At 38.9% G+C, this 23,195-nt stretch overlaps 1 protein-coding gene across 1 annotated transcript; it reads right to left on the bottom strand.

Moving 5' to 3' along the window:
* Positions 1 to 1,078: 1,078 nt before the first annotated feature.
* b4galnt3b (beta-1,4-N-acetyl-galactosaminyltransferase 3b) lies at positions 1,079 to 21,622 on the bottom strand. Its single transcript, XM_006789404.3, has 20 exons — positions 21,135 to 21,622; positions 15,368 to 15,423; positions 15,205 to 15,288; positions 12,955 to 13,050; positions 11,861 to 11,951; positions 11,651 to 11,751; positions 11,492 to 11,559; positions 9,308 to 9,386; positions 9,101 to 9,167; positions 8,812 to 8,946; positions 8,553 to 8,662; positions 7,722 to 7,822; positions 6,562 to 6,629; positions 5,325 to 6,468; positions 4,513 to 4,772; positions 3,723 to 3,876; positions 3,554 to 3,626; positions 3,297 to 3,450; positions 3,068 to 3,194; positions 1,079 to 2,735 (listed from the first exon to the last, which is right to left on the bottom strand). The coding sequence occupies exons 1-20, from the start codon at positions 21,268 to 21,270 to the stop codon at positions 2,624 to 2,626; spliced, it is 3,216 nt and encodes a 1,071-aa protein (XP_006789467.2). The 5' UTR covers positions 21,271 to 21,622; the 3' UTR covers positions 1,079 to 2,623.
* Between the last annotated feature and the right edge of the window lie 1,573 nt (positions 21,623 to 23,195).

Raw genomic sequence — 23,195 nt, forward strand, 5'->3', positions numbered from 1 at the left:
CGACTTGTCAGACCAGGTAATGTTTTTATAGTCTTCTGTTGTCTAATTTTGATCCGCCTGTGTCAACTGTAGCCACAGTTTCCTGTTTCGATCTGACAGGAAGTGACACCCGTTGCAGTCTTCTGCTGTTTTAAGGTTTGACATGTTGTGCCTTTGAGAAAAAAAAAGCAGGACACGTTTTCTGCATACCTTGGTTGTGATGAGTGGTTATTTGAGCTACATTTGCCTACCTGTCAGATCGACGCACCCTGACTATTCTCATGTCACCCCTGACATCAAGAAGGGATTTCCACCTAGAGAACTACTGTTCACTGGATAGTTTATATTTTTCATACCATTGTCTGTAAACCCTAGAGATAGAGATGGAGATTTTGTGTAGATGAACAAGTCCCATCCTTCACCAGGTTTTAACTTTAGCTAGTTAACTATGCCTAAATTCATTAGATTGGCTGATAAGATTGCCGACTGGCAGGAACACAAATGTCTTTCAAGTTTATCTGAATGAGTTTAAGAATAATTACTACTTACCAATTAGATCAAAGATATAACTTTAAGAACTGTAAATTGAAATCCATCGAGAGTAATGTGAAAATGTGCAGAGATGTACCAAGGAGGAATACAGTGATGATGCACCTATAAAGCTTGTTTCTCTCCAAAGGTAATTTAATCAATAACTAGAATACCTCTCTTTTTTTTAATTAAAAGTTGTCTCAGTTCATTACTTGCATCCTGGGGCAGTTGTGGCTGAAGAGGCAGAGCAGTTTATCTTCTAGTTGGAAAGTTGATGGTTTGATCCCAAATTTCTACAGCCTACATGTTGAAGTATCCTTTGGCAAGACACTAAACTCAGAGACTATTCTGATGCACCTATATGAGTGTGTGTGTGAATGTTAGAAAAACTCTTAGGCAGATAAGAGTGCTATATGAATAAGTGTGACTGGGTGAATCAAGCTTCCAGTAAAAAGTTCTTTGAGTGCTCAACTGAGGTACAAGTCCACAGTATACCTCAGTATATATCAGCTATGTAAAACAACACGATAATCAAATGAACACATTTAAGAGAACTTTATTTGCCAGATTTGTCAAGGCAGTGTAACATGGAATAACCTGTCCCTGAGAGAAAACGCTTCAGAACATTAATGGAGAACCTATTCCCAGCATAAAGACAGTGCTGAGGTATTTTAAAAGTGAACCAAGAGCACTTTAAGTCATGTGAAGGAGTGTAAAGGAGGAAAGGGGGAAGTATCCATTATTCCAGCAAACTCACAAAACAAATTTAGAAAGAGGCAATGCTCGTAAAAGGAAAAACCAAAAAACAAACACAACACACTACTCTTAGCAGTGTTATAAATTATAAATGTCACTTTCAACTCGTCTTCTGTCTTCATTGCCCTGAATGACAAGGTTACGCTAAAAGACAACTCATTTGCTGACATGGAATGTTAATGAGAAAATGTTGCCATTACTCCAACATTAAATAACAACATAACAATGCAACAAATTTTCACTCATTAATCACATTTTGAGGAATTTCTCTGCTGTCAGAAATGACAACTTAAGGCAGGGAGCCAAAAAAAAAAAGAAGAAACAAAACAACCCCAACACAGAAAGCAGAAGCATGATCCATTGATGAAAAAAGTAGAGCAAAGAGACCATCAAACACAGCACTTAATGCTATGATTAAAGGTTATTTTTGTTATTTCTGGTAAGTGGCAGTGTAAGGAGAACTGGCAAAAATGGAAAATGTACTTCCACAGTGGATATGATATGGTCATTAATTGCCTGTGCATTGACAAAAACAAATCTGTCTAAATTAAAGCCATTATTTTTTTATTCCTTAAAAACAACTTAATGCTACAATTAAACATCACCTTGACGTTAACTTATTATTTTCAGTTTAAGGCTTTTTCGGATTTGCCTGTAAAACAGTTCTCATTACTCTGAGTCACAGCAGAGTAAGGACACTTAAACATAATGAGAACAAACAGGAAAGAGCACTGAGGTAAGTTCAGCATTTCTAGCATTAAATATAAAAGGGGAAAAAAAGAACACCACAAATATTTATTCAATAAATAAAATGCTTTCTCTAATTTACAACAAGACAAGTAAGGCTGTGTTTTTATCATATAAACAATCTACAGTAATTTTCTTTGGGACACAAAGAAAATCCCCCCCCCTTCCACTAGTTAAGACCTATGTGCAAGAGTGATGTTTATAATAAGGGACACTTGTGAGCTTACATATATGGAATCCAGCTTTGTTCTTCCTGCCAGTAGTGCAGATCATGATCTTGGTCAGCAACATTATGCATGCCGGTATCCTCATACATTGAATTTTATAGTCACTGGCACTCAGTAGCCAGTACCCTCTTTGGAGTCCACAGCATATTCAATGAAATAAACTCTGAGCATATCAGTAGTATCTCCTAAGCAATGACCTTCAGCGCTGCCACCTGCTTCCCAAAGCCTGAGTGAGCAAATACAGCACCGGCTCATGTGCTACTCTCTCTAACCGTCAGCAAGTATTACCGTTACATAGCAGGAATCACCCTCCGGCTTTAAAGTGCTCGCGTTGCCTTGGTTGTAACCGTGGTGATGTCATTGTGCAAATGCAGGTGACAAGGTCACCTGGGACTTGTTGACATTCGCCGGTTCCACATGCCACGTTTGGAGTGATAGTGGTGGAAAAAGTTCCTCAAGTAGATCCTCTCCACTTCCAGACCTGCCTCAAGGATTCTAGATGAGAAAACAAGAGGATAGAGTGTTTACTCAACCTGGATCACAAACAGGAACTAAACGATTTTTCGCCAATTAAGAGCTCCAACATTCTTTGTTGGCATTTCTTAGACACAAATCATAATTGACTGAAAAAAAACCTTGCACTAATAAATCAAAATTTTTTTGAGAGTATGTCCATCTGTTCTTAGCCTTTACCTGCAACCTTTTAACCAGTCTGCTTCTTACTTGGAAGGTGTATTGCTTCCAAGTATTACTAACTAATTTGAAATGGATGGAAAAACTCTAAACATATCTATCCATTTAGAAAAGTTAGAAAGTGTGAGACAAACCTGTCGAGAAGCTCCCAGTCTTCTCCTCCCCAGCGATCAGTAAATTCCTTGGTGTTCATACCTCCCACTGTGTCAAGATCTGACTTATAGATACCCAGCAAGCCAAAGCCATTGATCTCCCAGTAACCTACAACGCAGACAATCACATAGCCAAAGACATAAATACCTGTCATTTTAGTGGCTAAAAAAATAATAAACAAAAGGAAGTGAATCTGGTCCCATTTCCCACCTCTGGCCTCTAAAGGTGTATTACCACAGCCCAGCCTCATGACAATGGGAGCAAAGGCCATGTATCCCTCTACACAGTGCATCCTGATGGTATCAATGATCGAAGGCGGGAAGTGGATGTGGAGGTCGCAAAGAAACACGATGCTGTGGTCATCCTAAGGAACAGCGAGATGGGAAGCATTAAATTCATGAAATTTACTATTGACATCTATCGGTACAGTTTTATGCTTCCTTGCCGAGCGATGCCGCAGTACTCACAGTTATCAGGTCGATACCTGCTTGCAGACCAGCAGAGCGCTCAAAGTTCCCATCCATCTTCACATACTGGTACCTGATCATTTCCACAAGCATACATACAGCTCAGTTAGACCATGAATAGTTTGCAATAGGCTTGTATTGCCTGTAAAATTAACTCACAAACACAAACCTGGGCAGTGAGGACTTCTCAAGAGCCTTCCTCACATCCATGTCAGTGCTTTTGTAGTCTGTGATTATGAGGTTGAAGTTACTATCTCCAGTTATTTTGAACAGTTCCTCCATGTCAGTAATCAGCTGCTGCACCCATCTAGCCTGGTTTTTTACTGAAAAAGACATACAGGCCAATTATATGACAGATAAGTGACTTATCTCTATCTTTTATTTGGCAGACGTGTTTTGACCTTTGCATTTTTTTAAAGCTATTAATTCTCAAAGGGAACACAGGTCATTCCCACAGACAGTATAATAACAGGCTTGCCATGCCCGTGCGGTGCTCGACAGTTAAACTGCATTAATAAAGGGAAGCTCTGTTATGTGCTTTACATACCAGTATTAGTGCATTACTGCCAACTTTACATTAATATTATATTATGCTGAATTCATAATGTGATTCAATTTCTGTCTTCAGGTGATAAGAGTTTTACATTTTACTGTTAAGGACCTTGTCTCATAGAGATTATCCTTTATTTCTGCATATTTTAGAGACATGGAGCCATTATTTAATCCCACTGAAGGGTTTTCTTTTTCCTCTAAAAAGGTCCACTTACATCTCAGCATGTTTTTAATATGACACTGTCGGGCTGTAAGAACTTCTATCTTTGAAAAATGAAATATTAACAAACAAGAAACAAGAAAATGAACATGCAAATCAGTTGATTTTGAGCAGGTCGTGTGGGAACCTTTTTCAAATTTGGCTGATTTTATGTGCAATCACCAAGTAAGTGTCAGGTGTACAGTACCTGGCACTATGAAGTGGACCATGGCAACAGGATTCCAGCGGAAGCCCACCGGGTTGCAGAGCAAAGTCTTTGGTTTTGACTGTTGGAAGTCTGAGTCCCAGCCGTTGGACCAGCTATCGGTAACCAGAGCATAGATGTAGTGTGATAGACGCAGCAGCTGGCCATTCACATCTTTCAGTTCCAGTTCAAGAAGGTAGCGGCTGCCCTGGAAGTCATCCACACGCTTCACCATGTTAACCACACGTACCAACTTAAACCGCCTGCAAGAGCAACCACAAAAATAAAAGTGCAATGTGCTGTAAAGGAAGTACAAAGGTTTTTGAATATTTTATCACCTAATTGAAAATGACATGAGCTTACAATAAGAGTCTTATATCATACGTTGACTTGTTACAATTAATCCGAAAAACTTAATTTACTAAACCAAGTATAAAATAACTACTAAAAAAGTAGCAAAAGTTCTCATCCTGCTACATAGTGGCTCTTGTCAGTGTAATATTTTTGCATACTACAATCAACAGCCACGTTATTACATAGCCCTGTCCAACTGCTGGTTAATGCATACATCTAAGCAGCTAATCATATGAAAGCAGCTCAATGTATTTAGGCAAGTTCTAGATTTAAAAATATAGTAGCAAATGAAGCAATTAAAAAAAAACCTGAGGAGGCATACATAAATTAACCACTGACTTTCAAGATCAGAAAAGTTAAAATCACCTAAAATACTTCTTTTAACATATTCTAGAGGATATAGCAAAATCCAATCAGATTAACATTTTCCACACACACACATCACTAGATGCACAACTTACCCATGATGCTTTTTATTCAGTTGGTCCATGAACGTCTTGACTATTGGCAAAGCATCATTGGAGTGAAGCAACAAGTTTCCAGAAATGTTGCACTGCAGGTCGATCCAATCTGAACGCTGGGCCTGAAGATCCAGGTGGTTGACATGGAAGGTCTGGTTCCAGTTGACTTGAGTGTCAAAAACCGGTGCAGGTGTAAGATCTTCATCATCAGTACCTTCAAAGTCTTCTCGTCTTTCCCAGAAGTAGCGTTTCTCACCCTCTGTGGTGTCTTTCCTTTTCTCAGCCCTGTTGGAGAGCTCATCTTCCTCCCCTTCTTTCCCATCCGACCACCTTTTGTCAATATTCCCTTTAGCAATCTTCTTACCTCTAACAATGCTGTTTTCTAAATCTTGTTGTTGTGGCATATTCAGCTCCATATCCTTATCATTGGGGCTTGTTTTGCCATCCAAGTCCCTTTGATTTGATCTTTTTAATGGGTGGTTGAAATCTCTTTTGGGAGGGGTAAAACGCTTGCTGTTTGGCAGCTGAAGTTCCTTCTGTTTGGTTACAAACCTCCGCTGCTTGGCCACTGGTGGTTTTTCAGGCTGTGAGTTGTTGAGTTGCTGGATTTCGGTATTATTCATTTTACCAAATTTCTGGATTTGATCCTGTTTAGAACCAAGTTGCTCTGATTGGACAACTGGTTGCTGATTTGCTTTAAGGTCTTTTTTATTATCCAGTATTGGTAGATTATTCTGTCCTGGTCTCTGAACTGGTTTTACCCTTTTTCTTTTTACTTGTTTTCTGCTTTTCTGCTGTTCTGCTTTTACAACTTGCCCCTCCTCTTTTTGTAACTTTGTCTGATTCAGTTGCAGGTTATGTTTTAAGCCTTGCTTTAGCACTGACTGGGGCTGAGACAAATTTTCTTTATGTTGCCTCTTCCCCAACTCGCCTCTGTGCAGTCCTGAAGAGTTGCTCAATGTGTTGTTTGATTTTGGGACAACCAAGGAGAAGAGTTTGCGCCTACGTTTTTGTACATAATCATCATAATCATCTCCATAGTCTTGATGATTTGCTTTATCCTCATGGGCAGGCTTGGTTTCCATTTCTTTTTTATGAAAGTCATTGTCCTCCTGGTTAAAATTCCTCATCTGGAAATTAAAATCTGATATACACCAGATATAAAAAAGGAGAGTTAAATGGACTGAAACCACAAGCAGCTTATATTTACTTATGGGGAAAAACAAGGGCGAAATACCTCGGTCTGCATTTACTTTTTCCTCTGTAGCTGGACGGTCAAATCTCATGTATCTAGAGAAGCCGAACCTAGATATGCAATTAAAAAAAAGAAAAAAGGACGGAAGTTATAGCAGCCTTACTTGGTGATACTCTAAAACTAATTATAGTTCAACTTGTCACACTTTTCCAGCATTATTGTTATTAGTCCTTTATTTATCCAGGTAGAAAATCCCATTGAGATGAAAATTCTCATTTCCAAGAGAGACATCATGACAACAAAAGTCAAAATACATGTACCACATAAGTATATAACATTTTAAACAAATACAATATCCTGTACAAACCTGTGAAAAATATAGATATAGATCAAATTAGGAGCGACATTAAAATCAATCACACTGAGTAAAAGAATTATTCTCTCGTTCCTTTAAGATGGACTTAAACTCCTCCAAGGTAACCAATTCTGATAATTTCGGTTACTTCTGCTGATTATTCCAGGAAGCAGGGGCAGCGTATTTAAAAGCCTTTTTCCCCAATTCTGTTCTGATTTCTGGGACAATCAATTGTATCATATTGTGAGAATGAAGGCTGTATTGGTTGTGGTTTTTACACATATAAACACATAAATAAGAGGTAACCAGCCCAAGGAGAGATTTATAGATAAAGACCAACTAATGGGAAAGTCTGTGAATATACAAAGATGGACATTTAGCAGCAGCATACAAAGAATAATGATGTACACGATTTCCATAGCCAGTAATAAAACGTAAAGCACAATGGTAGACAGTATCCAACCTCTTTAGGTAGTGGGCAGGTGCATTCATAAAAAGCAGGTCACCGTAATCCAATAAAGGTAAAAGTTGCATGAATCAAGTGTTTTCTCACTTGCAGGGAGAAACAGGATTGATTTCTAAAAAAGTAACTTAATTTTAGTTTTAACTTAGACACAAGCCTTTGAATGTGAGTTTTAAATGACAAATTCTGATCTATAATGATCCCTAGATACTTGTAAGATGTGACCATTTCAATTTCAGTTCCTTGAATTGTTTTAATCTTAGGAGACGTAGCTAACAATTCTTTGCCATTTAAGAATAACGTAACCTTGGATTTCTCTGGATTTAACACCAACTTAAGTTGAGTTGAGTGGGACAGTAAACATATTTGTAACAATTAGCTCACCTCTTTAGGTAGTAAGAGCTCTCAGAGTAGAAACAGCTGGTCTGCGTCTCCATGTGTGTTAGTCGAGTGTAGTCATTGGGGTAGATGTAGGACAAGTGGACCTGAGGATATGAAATGAAATGACATGGTGTAAAATATATGACATCTTATTGAAAAAAGTTGAATATTTTGAGGTATGTAATTATTGTCCTTTGTATTGAAAGTTGGATAAAAAGAAATCTATTTGGTAAATATAAAGGTACAATTAGAGGCTTAACTCAGCAGACTGGAAACAAAGAGAAGGTAAAGCTACCAGTGGCTTTCTTTAAAGATTAAAAAACATTTACTTTAGAGCTCTTCCAAATCTCACTAACGCATTTCAGCTGAAGCGTGAATGAGAGATTAAAGACTATTTCTTGGCCAGTAAATGACGTCCTGGAGGCAACCATTAGAGATTCCAGGAAGTCACTGCAAAGAACTCGACTTCAGCAACAGTAGTAAAATCAATACGAGAAAAATCTCAAGCTATTTTACTGGGTTTTTTTCTTCCTAATGGATGCAATTAGCACTAATTTCTTTTATATGGTCCTCGGAAGACATTAAGAATGTGGGTGCAATTTAAAGGCCTCAAATAGATAGCATAACTCAGTATACCAGGGATACCATTAGAAGACTGACATAAAAGCCATAAAAGATTGAAAAAGCTTCCCAGCGTTTCTTGCTGGCATGCCTTTCTTTATCTCTTGAACAAACAAAAGATGTAACCTTCTGAGAATAATGGTATACGGCGATTAAATATCAGAAAAGTAGTGTAAGTGACGTAGACAAATTATCAGTACAACAAATACGTACAAACTGCAGTCCTTGATAACGAAGCAAAGGGAAGTCTTTGATTGTGTAAGAGGGGTTATATGAGCAGTCAGGCAGAACACCTTGTAGGTACTTGCTGTTTAACATGCGCACTGCAAAAAAGCGAAACAGATAAGAGGCGAGATTACTTTGTGCATTCAGTAAGAGGAAATAACTTGCACAGTACTTGCATCCGGGATGGTAGGAAACAGACAGCTGATGTGTCTGCTTTGTGTTGAAACAATCGAGCGACGTAGCTGACCTTTGTAGAATGAATCTCGACGGTCTTCAATTAACATATCTGCATCAGCACTGCTCTGCTGTGTGGGGGTTTGCCGGTGGCTCGCAGCTGTCTGTGGTATGTGGGCAACATCATTCATTGACAGTGCTGACTCATCTGAAGACACGGAGCGTCAGAAGAAGATGCAAGCTTTTTACTTACTGTGGTTTTTAGCATCTTTGCGGAATAAAAGGCAAATGTTTCATTGCGATCTAGACTCATGAACATTCATTCTGAGGGATATATTTTGAGGCATGATGTGTGTACTCACTAGTATAGAGGGAGATGTACTTGGAGTCAATAACCTTAAACAGACTGCTATAGTCCAATTGCAGCCACTGTGTGAAAACAAAACAAACTTTAAAAACTGCACATCTTTTCCACTTTATTACTCACATAATACAAGAGCGCATACTTGGCGCGGGAGTTTGGAAACAAGGAATGAGATAAGAAAACAGAGAGGGATCCAGCTACTTACTGCCACCTCCACGTGGTCAGTCCCTTCGTCGTTTTGCTTGTGAATAACTTCAAAAAAGTATCTCCTCTGAGCAGACAGCCTGTCAGACAGTAAAGGTACTCAGTATCATGTTATAGTCATAAAAAAGACAATATAAACTACTTACCCAAAGATAATCTCAAAGCCTTATTTGCTGAATGTACATAATAAATTATTTATGACTTCAATATATACAGTCATGGTAATGTTTTTACATATCAGGACATAATAAAACCATACTGTCCTTAATAGGTCTTAAAATTAGGTAAGTACAACCTCAGATGAAAAACAGAGGTTACACATGTTCAATAATTATTTAATGGAAATCAAAGGAAAAATGTGGAAGTTTACATTTACAGGAGGTATTTTCGCAAATTCAGCTATGAGAAGCTCACTTCTACACTTCCATCTTCCTGTACCCTTGGATGAACCTTTCTTAAAAAAATAATGACACATGTCATGTGCTGTTTTTTTAATCTCAGGTTGTATTTACCTCTTCAGAACAGATAAGGTCTAGATAATTTTTTTTATTATCCTGATACATAAACCCTTTATATATATATATATATATATATATATATATATATATATATATATATATATATATATATATATATATATATATATATATAAAACTATGAGTAGACATTAACATTATTTAAATATTTGCATTATTGCGGATTTAGGCCGGTTCTGTATATCTTGGCACGAGCATACACGCCACTCCTATGGCAACTCACTAAACTGCTTTAATAAAGCAACTAATTTAATACGCACAGGGTGTAAAAGGGTGTGCTTTCCAGCATGTCATTAATTATAATTCAACTGTTAAGAAGAGTCATTTGTGCTTTTGAAACAGGTTTGATGCCTCAAACCTAATTTCTTATCCTCAAGTACAACAAGTTGTTTTTTTTAAATTGAAAGAAATGTTTGTGACTTGAAAGAGCTGAAATTTCACCTTTCTGCCTCATTTAATATACACAGAAAAATCAGTACACAAACAAATCCCTAACTGCTACTTCCCCACTGCAACATGCAAAATATTTATTAAAAACTGACTCTGACAAATTGGTCAATACATTCATGTCAGACAGGTTAATCTACTCTAACGCTCTATATGCAGGTTCTTATCATCAGGTTGACTTCAACTTGTTCTGAGTGCAGAGCCCAGGGTCCTTACACATACGTGGAAATAGGAACATATGACCCCAGACCTGAAATCACTAAAGAATTACCTTCTTTTAATTTTAAAATTTGCATAGCTTTGAACTTGTTTAGTATAGAAGAATTGTTGAGACATATTTCAGCGCGTCAGGGCCCTATAACTGTTCACAATCGTTTTCTTTTTTGTGTGTGTCCAGAGAATACCACGATTCTGACCTTGTAGCCTCCAACATTGTCTCTCCTCAGCCCATCAGGCTGGATGCTTTAGTGCTTTATACTGTGTGGATTTCATCCGGAATTTAAAGCTCACAAGTAACTGTGTGTTTTAAAAAGCTCCATACACAGAAAGTTATTATTATGAGGGAACTGCTTTGTTAATATAAGGAGAAAGAATCAGGACACCCAGGAAAACAGTAAGGGTACCAGATGGGGGGAAAGAAAGTAACGTAAGTCTTTGACTGCTAACGATGCTTTACCGGTGTTAGATAAGCGTTGTTCTTGTTCTCCAGTTAGGTCAGTTCCACAAGTTCAAAGCATTTGTTCGTTATTTGTTAAATGAGAAACCCTGGCAGTTGGTGGTGACTCTTATCAGTTTGAACTGTTTGTGTAAGATGTCAAACCAACCAATGTAAGTACGTTCCCAACTTGTTCTCACCTTGTACAAAGTGCAGCTGCTAGATTAGTTTTTTTTTAACCATGCTGCATGTGTTATTTTTCTACGTAAAATAATAAAAACATGTAAGGTATACTATTATTACTCCTACTAATAATAATAGTGTATTATATAATTATTATAGTCAGTAACAGTGGTAATAATACAAGTATTTGTAATTAAGTTTTCTGAGACAGTCAGGCTTTTATGATTCTAAATTTGTTTGTAAATATTCATGGATAGCAGTTTGTGTGTGAAATGTTAGTATGCATAGGTTATGTATAGATTTGTCAATATGCACTGCGTGTGAAGGGGCTCATTGTTGGTCTCGGTCATTGGTTTCAACTCACCAAACTGGACTGGAGGACTGACTGGAATACTTCTCAAACTCACCCGGGGCCGTCCATTCTTTTCCCGTCTAGGAAATGAAAATTAAACACCGAAGGAAATGTTACAAAGACTAGTATGAGAAATTTACCCCGGAACACTCGAGATGACAAAATGCATACCATTCCAACCCACGCAATTAACTTCAAATTAAGGGGAGAGTCATCTGTGCTCAGCCAGAATTCAGAGTTGTCGTCAGAGCTCACAGCAAACACAAAATCTCCTGAGACAAACGAAGAGGAAATGAGATAAAGGAATGAAGAGACAGACTGAGTCTGTATAGCATAACATACGCGTATTACATGCTGAAAATACACAAAGTGAAAAAGTACCATCAGTATGTGGATGAAGATAGCCAAATATTCTGAGCCCATAGTTGGTCCACTGAGGAGAGACGGCCAGCTTCTCCACTGTGGTTCTGGACTAAAGGAGTAATGAAAGACAAAGAAAATCAGCCATGATTTGATGTCAAAGTGATGGTGCATTCCCGAATAAGTCAGAATTTCTGAGTTCCCAGTCGACTTTGAATCTGGAACGCTCCCTTACCTCGGTTTTAACACTCGGAACAGCCTAACCAACCCCAACTTAACAATCCAAGTAGTAAAATCCAGTAGTAAAACTGTAAAACTTCATTTGTACTGCCACTGTTGTGTATCTGTGACTTATTAAATCACTTCCGAGGTATCTGGACCATGGCATGAACTCAGGAACGTGACAATCTGGCATGTATGAAGACGTATAATGTACCACTGAGTAAAACCAACTGTGCGTGTGTGAGAGTGTGTGCACGAGTGTCTTCTTTCACATCCAACCACAAATACTTACATGCAAGAGGAGGTGATACCTATGGGTTATCTGAGTTTGGTGGCATTCTCTGGTGACGATTTTCTGCCTATGCTTCTACTACTTTTATACTTTTACACATAAAACTTGAAAGAAATTTAAAAAAAAAAACACGTTTTTTTTAAATGAAGTTTTACTAGGAATATAACATCACACATACTGGGCAGTTTTCTGCAAAACCAGTATAATATGACAATGAGAAAGGACTCAGTACTAACATAATTATATATAGCAGGAATGATGTTTACTATGTTCACCTGTTACATTTGGCATGTTAGCATCCTAGTGCAGTTTTTGCAAATTACCATTTTTAGCCTGCCTGGAATGCTATGTGGTTTTTGGTCACACAATGGCCACAGTGGCTAAAAATGTAAATCATCAGTTAAGCAAGATTAATGAATAACCATATTCTAACCATTTATAAAACGAGTTTTATTAACAAATGTTTTTTTTTCTGCCAATATGTTTAATGATTCCTTGTAAACTGTGCTTGTGCTCTTGTGAATGTTTCCTCTTCTGAGGTTTGTCTAATCTAGGTTTACATTTGACTGTGACAACTGAAAAGTTAGGCATTTTGACTCACATGAGGGTAAAGCGGGTAATGCAGGTTTTTGCGAAGATCGGCCGTTGAACTGCCACACCAGTCCTCAAACACATGCAGATTGGCCTGTCCCTTATACTGCAACACAGGAGAGTGACAGTGACTTTAACACAGAACTTGTATGTTTACTGTATTTAAAGGCACAGAAGTTGGAGCAACAGTCTAAATCACTTTTCTCATTTGCAGTTCAAATGCTCAGTGAAAGTCAATAAGAAACACTGGAACACGAACACGTAAATGAAGAAGCAGCTGAGTTTCAGTAGATGCACAGATGTCCTGTAAACATATACCTCTGTGATATCTGCCAAAGAGGCCATGTTATCTGATCTGTGTGTGCGTGTGTGTTTGAGTGTGTGTGTGAGTGAGTGTGTGTTGGTTCCGCCAAAGGGACATAACAGTGCAGATCGGAGCCAAGTGTAGCCAAGCAGCTCATCAGATTTCAGTAGTGGTCAGGCTAGTTAGTTAAATATTAGCATGACTGGAGCTCACAAGTTTACACAAAATGCCGTAAAATGATGACTGAGAGTGTAGCTTGTAATCATTTAAGGAGATTCTTACTCAAAAACAAAAGGCGGTGAGTTTAAGGAGCTCTTTTTGTTGTAAAGCTCAATTTGCTTCTGCTAAAACTCTATTTTTCAATAACTAGCCTGCTACCTGTGGCGCTTCATCAAAGCATTTTTGAGCTTTGTTAATTCTCCGAGACATTAGCCTAGTTTTACATCGTTTTTCACAGCAAAATTACTTATAACTCAATAATAACATTTTGTAAAAAACTTATCAACCTCTTCCTTGACATAAAACATGAAACTATAGACAAATCTACTACAGGGGCATACAGTGTGTACAAAATCATGTAAAACTGAGGAATACTGACTGTAAAACTAATAAAGACATTGATATCAAAAGGGTTTTTTTTCTCAAAGCAGATATGTGACACTTGTTTGTTGTTGGGTACATGTGACTTTCCTTTCACTTGACCGTACATTAAAACCCCCAAAAGTGAGTCAGTTTATCAAGAAAGATTTCAGCAAATTAACAGGAAAGTAAGTCATCGTTAGATGGAATAAAATTACAGGTATTTCATCAAAACTAACAAAAATGTTTTATGGATAAATATATTTGATGTGGTGATCGTGGCTCAAGAGTTGGGAGTTCGCCTTGTAACCGGAAGGTTGCCGGTTCAAGCCCCGGCTCAGACAGTCTCGGTCGTTGTGTCCTTGGGCAAGACACTTCACCCGTTGCCTACTGGTGGTGGTCAGAGGGCCCGGTGGCGCCAATGTCCGGCAGCCTCGCCGGGTGGCTGTGGCTACAATGTAGCTGCCATCACCAGTGTGTGAATGTGTGTGTGAATGGGTGGATGACTGGATATGTAAAGCGCTTTGGGGTCCTTAGGGACTAGTAAAGCGCTATATAAATACAGGCCATTTACCATTTTATATGCAGTGGTTAGTATTTGCATTCCATCTACAAAACTGAAAATTAAGGTTCTTTTTTTGTTTTTCTCTTTGCATGATTTCTGCAACTTTTGTTCTTGCTCTTTATCAGTGCACCTGATCAGGACCCAAAGAAGATATATACTAATATTGTGCTGTAAATTGTGTGTAAATCATTGGCTTCTTAAAAGGGTGCAGCTATGTAGCAATCTATGCATGTCTGCAGACTTTTCTGTTGGTTGTTTTTTACATTTCAATATCTGCTTAGGCTGGTTTCCTCTTATTCTCCTATGTTCCTCGCCTGTGCTGTCTCAACCCTTGTGATATTTTCCAAACGTTTGTCCCCAGAAAAACACTTTAAAATATGTGGCCAACCCCCTGATTACCAGTGAGACATTAAGTTGATAATAAAGAAGAAAAATGTACCCTTGGTCAGTGTGATTGCTCTTAAATTTGTTAGAAACTGCACCTTTTTTTGTTCCTGATTTCTTATTGTGGATGATTTGTAAACTGTGTATCTATAATAGAATCTCTGATGCCCTGTTTGCCAGGTCTGTCTGTTTAATCATGCAATACTGCTGTTGAAATAGGCAACATTGCCTCAAAACATAAACAGGAACCGGTTACACCTGACATGAAATATTCGAAACATTAACACAAAGCAGGGAAGCTTCTGAAATGGAGTCACACTGTAAACGGAGAGACTGAGGGAGGGGAGGCCACTGGGCAGGCCCAGGGAGCTTATTCAGAGTTCAAAGGAAGTGAGATTGAATATTTAGGTATGGGCAAGCGCACACACCTCTGGTTTCCAAGGTTGTGGAGCATAACTGGAGACCCAAGCACTGCTGTCCCCAACAGTGTTTGGCTGATGGTCCTTTCTTGCCTGTAAAAACAAATATTAAACTTGGTTTAGCTTTGGTTTCCTTTCTGAAAAAACAAACACTCTTGTGTGCCATCCTTACCATATTTTCAAACATAGCTCTCCTCCAGGTGACGTGGTCAGCGTCAGTAATTGAACCTGAGGATATAGGTGAAGACAATAGTCAACATGGTCACATCATCTCTGTGAAAGTGATTATTTTAAAGTGACTTGAGGCTCCCCCAGGAGGTGCACATCCAATCAAAATGCATTCTAAACAAAACAAAATCCCAATCTGCTTCTTACAACCTGTGACATAAAAGAAACTCTATCTGGGTTGCATGTGAGGAGCGGTAGGCACGCTACACGTCCATGCATAAATAATAAACTCTGCCCATGCATTGCACGCAACAATCAGGCCCGGTGTCTAAGCAAAGTCTCACTGCTCATAGCCCCTGAACATAGCTCCTCTCAGTGACAGGCTTCAAAGAGCTGCTATGGCACAGGGCTCCCGCGTTGGCAAACATCTCTGGCGCTGTGGCAGAGCAGATGCTCAAATATTATTCCTGCTGACTTCTTCCATCATCCTTCAAATTACAGGGCAGGGTGTATTTTAAAACAGGACCTACGTATTTGTCTGTCTTTCTTTTTTATTTTTTTACGACCGTGTGGTGTCAGCGGTGAACTGGAGTTACTGCAGTGATGGTCTGTCATTATCGCCAGGGTGGAGATCTCCAAACACACACCCTTGTGACATACGTTCCAATTTTAGCAGCACAAGTAATTCTAGAGCCGTGGATAAGGAAAGCAACAGTGGAGTACTTTTCATCTCTATGTGCACTCCTCTCCTCTTCTTACTAAACCTTCCCTGTCATGTTTTTTTCCACTTTCGTGGAATGTATTGCGAAATTCACCGTCAAGGTGGACACTTCAGGTGATAAGAAGAATGCAGCAGGGTTTCACTAGCTTTCTGCTTGCATATATGGCAGGAAAACAAAGGTTTTTTTTTAAAAACTCATGTCACATTGTTGCTGTTTTAGTGTTTTTTTTTTCTGTCCACTTTGGACACAACATACCAGTTTAGCAGTCCTACTCTTCTTATTCTGTCAAAAAAAATGTTGCTAACAGACATTTAAAGTGAAAACAAACTGGACAAATGGTGTTGGATTCACGTGTTGAATAAAAGGGAGAGGCTTTGTGATAACATGTAAAACAGAATATAATCAAATATATCATTTACATCATTTAAAAAAGAAGCTTCATTTGCATGTTTTAGCATGCAAATTAAGTGTCCACAGTATTCTTTGGATTATGTGCTTTAAGATTTAGTGTTAAGAAGGTTTACAACAGGATTTGTTTTTTTAAACTGTTTGTGAGATGCATCGATTTTTATACTGCAAGTTTTAAAAGCAATGTGTCAAATGGATGCATAATATTGCTTGAGCTTCTGTGTTGTTTCAGCTTGAACTCATACACCGAGAGTTAAACGTTGCCTTTTTAACTAAAGTGGAACTGGCTCTCAAAATGAGAGGTAAGAGGTGACCGGCAGATTCTTTGGAAGATGAAGGGGGGGGAAAAAATGACTATGCAGTAAATTTCCAGAATGTAGGCGTACATTTTTCTTTGCAAAGAGGAAAAAAAAACTTCACTACCAAAACCTCAGACAACTCACCACAAGAGACAAACCGCTGGTAAGCCTCAAAAAGCATGAAAGCTTACTTGCAGTTTTTTTTTTAAAGTGCAAACAAACAGAGGTGTAACGATGTGTTCTATGTTAACTATGCAGAAAACTGGAATCAACCAAACGTGGTAGCTGAGCAGTTATGGTTTACTGAAAGTAGTACCTTTGCACACGAGATGATTTGCCTCCTGATAGATGCCCCGAATGCACAATATATAAAAACCAAAATCCTATAAGCAAACAAAGAGTTTCTGTAAAGTGTTGCAATGTCCCCAAGTTGCCAAAATATATCTCCTGATCCCAATTAAGCTCAGCATACTGTCCACTTTCTGTAAACCATAGTCAAAGGCAGTTCAAGAAGTGAAGGTGGCGGCAACAAAAGCCTGGGACAGCGTCTCCAAGGTGAAGAAGGTGTGTGTCGATGAGTATGGATCAAAGACTTCAGGAAGTCATATTTTGAGATGGATGTTTCTTGACCTCTGGGTCACATCTTTTAATCTTTTAATTCAGGGTTTTTAGTCCCATTATTACATGTGTATAAAACCAAACATCCAGCTATGCTTTCTGCCTTTTGCAAACATTTGTGATACAGTAGGCCTTTCTAGTGCTCAGTGAATTTAAGCTTGGTCTTGTAATAAGATGCCTCCACTGCACCAACTCAGCTTATGACATGTTTTACCTCTCAGATCTTCCACCATCAGCTGTGAGGGGTATTGCTGCAAAGTGGAAGTGTTTAAGAACCACAGAAACTCAACCATGACTACATAAACTTACAGAATGGGATCACCGAGGTGTATAGCGCCACCGACGCTTTGCTGACTCATTACTGCTGACTATCAAAGCTCCTCTGGCATTAACATCAGCAAATAAAATCTGTGCCACGAGCTTCGTACGTAGAATGTGTTTGCATGGCTGAACAGCTACTGTAGGTGTAATGTGTAGGTGCCCCAGTACTTTTGTCTATATTGTGTATTTACCTCAAATAAGAAAGCTTGAAACCTTTGAACAATGTGCACAATTTTCACAGAGGAAATCAAACAGAATGTCTTTGATCCACTTGTGCCTGACATCTTGGATTTTATGACAAAGATTTTTTTTTTCCCGGTAACATTCCTAAAAATGTGCCTCAGAAAGGTTTTTATGAGGACCTTTGTGGCATAGTTTTACAGAATAATAAAGCCAAACGGTAGCTACCAAAGTGGCTGTGAGGTCATGTCTTTGTACTCCCGCAAATTGGCTTCCATATGAAGTTGGACAGATCAATCTAAATATCGATACTAACCGTGGTATTGGTATTGGATCAATACTAGCATGACAGGACCAATACTATGTGTCTCTCTAAGTTCATTATGCAGCCCACTGAATTGTGTTAATAATTTTTTGGGAAACGAAAAATATACCTCTCACATGCATTATGAAAGAGGAACCTTTTTGTGTTGACTGTCATGTCTATTTTATTTGTAGCCTCTTGCAAAAAGTAAAGTGCCATTCAAATCTCAAAAAAGCACCAATATTTACTTTAGAGGCACATTCACATTCCAGGTCTCAAAAAACAAACAAACCCCAAAAACCAACCCAGTTTCAAAATACATGAAAACCTGAAACGTGTGTGCTGTTGTGTTAAATTATTGTGGACAGTAAAAATCACAGTGATTTAGGGGTCATTAAAAGGTGTTCAGTATTCGGCAATTGACGATGATTCATCTTATAAATCATCACACACTGCTCTCCCTTACACAAGCCGTCTCTAGAAGTTAAAAATATCAGTGTCGGTATTGGTATTGGCAGTACTGTGTTTACTTGGTATTGGATTGATGCCACAATTTGCATTATCCCACAGCACTTCTTCCCCAGTCCAAGCATACAATGCATAAATCAAACAATTTTGCAGTATTTCACCATAAGGGCTCCTGCTGTGTGGAAAAATGCCATTTTTAAAAATATTGTTTTGTTTTTGCTTACGGATATATCCCACAAAGCTGGACTAGAAGCCTTAACTGATGCCTATGCTCTTCAAGCTATTTAATTAAATAAGTCACTCGACCTTGCATGTGGCCATTGTGTATTAAAGGATCTTTGTCTGCGTCACAATTTTTTTTCTGTGTGTGTGTAGATGTCAGCCAAATTAATTGGATAATAAATTGCACATTATGAGTTTAACTACTAGTTCTCGACTTTTACCAAAGGGTTATTAAAAATCTAGGCCAAGTGTCCATTGCATGGAATTATCACACAATGGCCATCTTTATTCTGCTGGGCCAGTTATTAACTGCTTTACTGCAGCAAACATTATCTACGTTGTTAGTTGTAGTGCTCATATGATCTCAGAAAGAAAAAAGTCCATCCCATAAAAACTGCACATCTCAAGTTCTGTTTGTCTAGTTTAAAGGTGATTAACCTGAGTGAGTGAGTCACCTGCTGCACAAATAAAAGATCTGCATGTGAAGTTTCCCGACGACTTACGCACTTCCTTTAATTCACCTTGATGCACGTTTCTCCACCAAGGTGATCTTTGCAAAAACTGCAAAAGCAAATTTCACGAATGCAGTGGTGATGGGTGAGGGGGGAGAATACATTAATTACAGGTGTAGATTGGGCATGCATTCTTAAAAAGGTGGGAAATAAAACGGAACTTGGGTGATTATATTTTCCCAAAAGGTAGAAAAAAAAACAGAGTTGTGGGTGAGTCGTAAAAACTGCATTTAGGGTAAAAAGAAGATGCACTTGTGAGAAGTCGTTCTTAATGAAAGTGTGTGTGAACAGATTATGACCCATTAAAGATATAAAGTGCTGCTCTGACCCACAAAGTGTACTCTAGGATAGCAAATTTTAAACCTCAGTGAATTCCACATGAAGAAGACATTTCCGCATAGGTCCAAAAGTGCAATTCAAGCTGCTGGCGAGCCATGCAAATCACTCAACAAGCACACTTTAAAACAGCAGCCACATGGCATCAAGAATAGGCACAACATCCCCATAGTGGACCTCATTTTGACCCTCAATACAAGGTTCTAAAAACTCTTAATAAATATCATTTTTAATTGTTGTTGGTTCTTTCTCTTGTAATTATGTAACAGACTGACTTGAATTATGTGTTTGGGGCTTTTTTTATGTGAGCCATGACTCATTTTGTTCACTCAGTCATGTACATGTATGTTATAACAATCAAGTTACAACATTTTTAAAAACACCTGTCTTGTCTTATGAACTGTGTAAAAAAAGGGGGGGAAAAGGAAACCTCATACTGACCACTTGCAACTGAAGTCATGTGCTTAACTGCACCTGCCAATTATTTATCCATGTTAGGATTTTAATAGCTTTGTGGAGTCCTTCTCTCAATAGAAGCCCCACTGTGGCCGGGGGGCTTCAGCCCAGGAATGTGTGTACATATAGGCGAGCCCTCTAATGTAGATCTAGGCATGTGTTTACATGCTGATGCTGTGCTCAGACTGAGTGTGTCATATGTTTCTGTTTCTCTCAACAACCCCACTGTTGTTTCCTTTTATCTGTTTTGTGCTGTGTGTGTGTATGTGTGCTGCGACTGACGGTAAGGCAACATGTGAGGGTAGAAAGCAGGAAATCTGGTTACCCAGTGTGAGACTAGATTTCCTTCTGAGTGTAAACCTACTATGTGACCTCCTGACCTCCCCAACCCCCTTCTTACTGTCTTTCTTTCCCTAAATCAACCTGCTGTTTCACCTGCTGAAGGCTCAAGTTTCCTGAGGAAATGCATCCAACATTAGGAAAGCTAAAGCAGATGTTAGATGTGAAAACTTGTGTAAAATGCACATGCATTCAAATCTTTCATGCAAATAAACAAATCTTTTGCGACTTCGTTTTCTGACTTCCAACTTCATATAATAAAAAAATTCACCAAACAACTTCATACATTGTTTTTGGTGATGACTCATTTTTACAGCGGCCTTAGCAGTATTTCATGTTTGTGTTTCCCTATTTTTGTAAATGATGTGGACTGTTCAACACCACAGTGCCATGCGACAAATAGCTTATATCATGCACGCTATATTTCTCTCCCCCCCTCCCGCATGCGCTTGTTCACTTGCTATCGCTACTGCATAATTATCATAAATAGAAACTCAGTCTGAATGGTGCATTACATCTGCAAAGGTTTGAGTGACACTCTGTGAGTAGCAGTGCGCGTACTGGAAATCATAAACCATAAACTTACTCATATCACTGCTCCATTCTTTTGCAGCAACCATCTCGTGGTACACGGCCACCAATCCCGCCAGCAGGATCGCGCCGAGCAGGAGATATTTGCCATTTCGCCGCAGTTTCTTCAAGGGGAAAAACGACGTGATCATTTTGACTCCCGGGGGAAACTTGCTCCCGAGTTCCTCACCCGCTTTGTCATGAGGAGGGGACGGAACGCGCCCTGAGCACGTCCGCCTGCCGCCCACCGCTGCTCCCGGTGGATGCGCACTATCACCGGCACCCTGGATATCTCCGGCGCTCGGGTCCCCTGGTGCAACTCATCCGGAGAAAAATCCCACCTTGCCCTGGGCCAGCCGGTGACCTACACTGGGCACTCTCGATCATCTAAAACTTTTAATAGGTCTCCTATTGCTCCTTGAGCGCCCGGCTTGAGACCTGACCTCTGTTCTTGCTAGTACCACATGAATCGCACGCAGCTCGGTACAAAGAACTCAGCCAGGAATGAAATCTTAACCTCCCCTCCCCTCACCATCCTCCACACAATTTAAAGAAGCCAGATGGAAGGAGCTAGTAAGCGGCCAGAATAGGACCAGCGTTGCCGTCAACGTAAAAGCACGATCGTGATCATGTGAAAGAAAAATTAATACTTGATCGGCGAATACTCGCACAAATGTGGCAAAATTACTTCAGCGCAAAGTTTCATCAACGTGAAATATAATGATATATTTTATTTCCTAGAGCGAAACGTTTTCTTTTCTTTCCAAGCTCCTTAGGTCACAACTTTTCCACGCCTGTGATTTATTTTGAAATCTGAAACAGGAAACACTCTCTAGTATTCTAGCTAGCTCGACGTTACACACCGCCGAGATTAAAGGGAGGAGTAAACACGTTCAGCGACACACACACACACACACACACACCCTTTACCCTGGGATTTACCTGCAACAGGTATAGCAACAAATACTTCCTGGATTTTGTTGCCTTTCGAGATTTTTCCTACGTTTTACATGTGACATGTATTCCTATGTTACAATTACACATTTGTAATAAAGTTAGACAACGTAAAAAAGTGTCTTCAAATCTAAAAAGCAAAACATAAAAAATTGTTGCCAGGCTTTGAGGGTGGGTGTACATTTTCTGAATAACAAACACGCCTAAGAAACAATATTACCAATGCTTTAACAGCCACCATGACTAATCCAACGTGCTATTCAGTGGATGTACGGGATCATTAAGGGATAATGGTTAAGAGTATAAACAAATAAAAAGTAAAAGGGTTTTTTTCCCTATTGAATTGTTTGTTTGTTTTTTACATTTATTTATATCCAGTGTTGCCTCCATTTGTTCATAATCGTAGACATGATCAAAAATGCCAGTGGCTATATGGATTATATAACCGATAACTGATACTGTATGTCTTTTATCATGAGCAGCAAATAACAGAACAAAGGGCTCATGGCATAGGGAACACAAAAGAAAGCAGACCCTCCCAGGTAAGTGCGATCCCCACACCTGTCTGCCTTTAAAATGCTGAGTCACTGAAAGGAGATCTTCTCAGAAGAAATGTCAGTAAAAAGTCAAACACTGTAAAGAAAAAAAAAATTAAATACTTTTGACTTCTGTGGAGAATAAGCAGTACTGGGTCATAACGACCCCAGAGGGAGAGAAAGCACATCTGTAAGCTGAGTGAGAGAGCTTGAGGATCAGATAAACACCTCTTACTCCTCAAGACAAGGCCTCCCGACTGTCACAGGTGCAAGCTCGGTAGTTTTAATTTTCAAAATACACACAACACAGTGCTGGTATTTTTGCACAGAGATTTTAATATTCCTCCCATAAAGATGGAGAGTAAACAGCTTAGGTTAACCTTATGTTTCATTAAAGCACAATATGAAACAATAATAATAATAAAAAAAAAAATGCATTTACCGTCCCACCCCATCACATCTTTTTGCAGTAGCTTACTTTATGTGACAGACAGTGTAAAAACCAAATTCAGTTAACTTGCAATGCAAATATTACAAATCAAACTTATTACAGGTTAAATGGCTATCATCAACTCGTACAACCTTTA

This window comes from Neolamprologus brichardi, chromosome 7, assembly GCF_056152115.1.
Source record: "Neolamprologus brichardi isolate AB-2024 chromosome 7, ASM5615211v1, whole genome shotgun sequence".
Lineage (NCBI taxonomy): Eukaryota > Metazoa > Chordata > Actinopteri > Cichliformes > Cichlidae > Neolamprologus > Neolamprologus brichardi.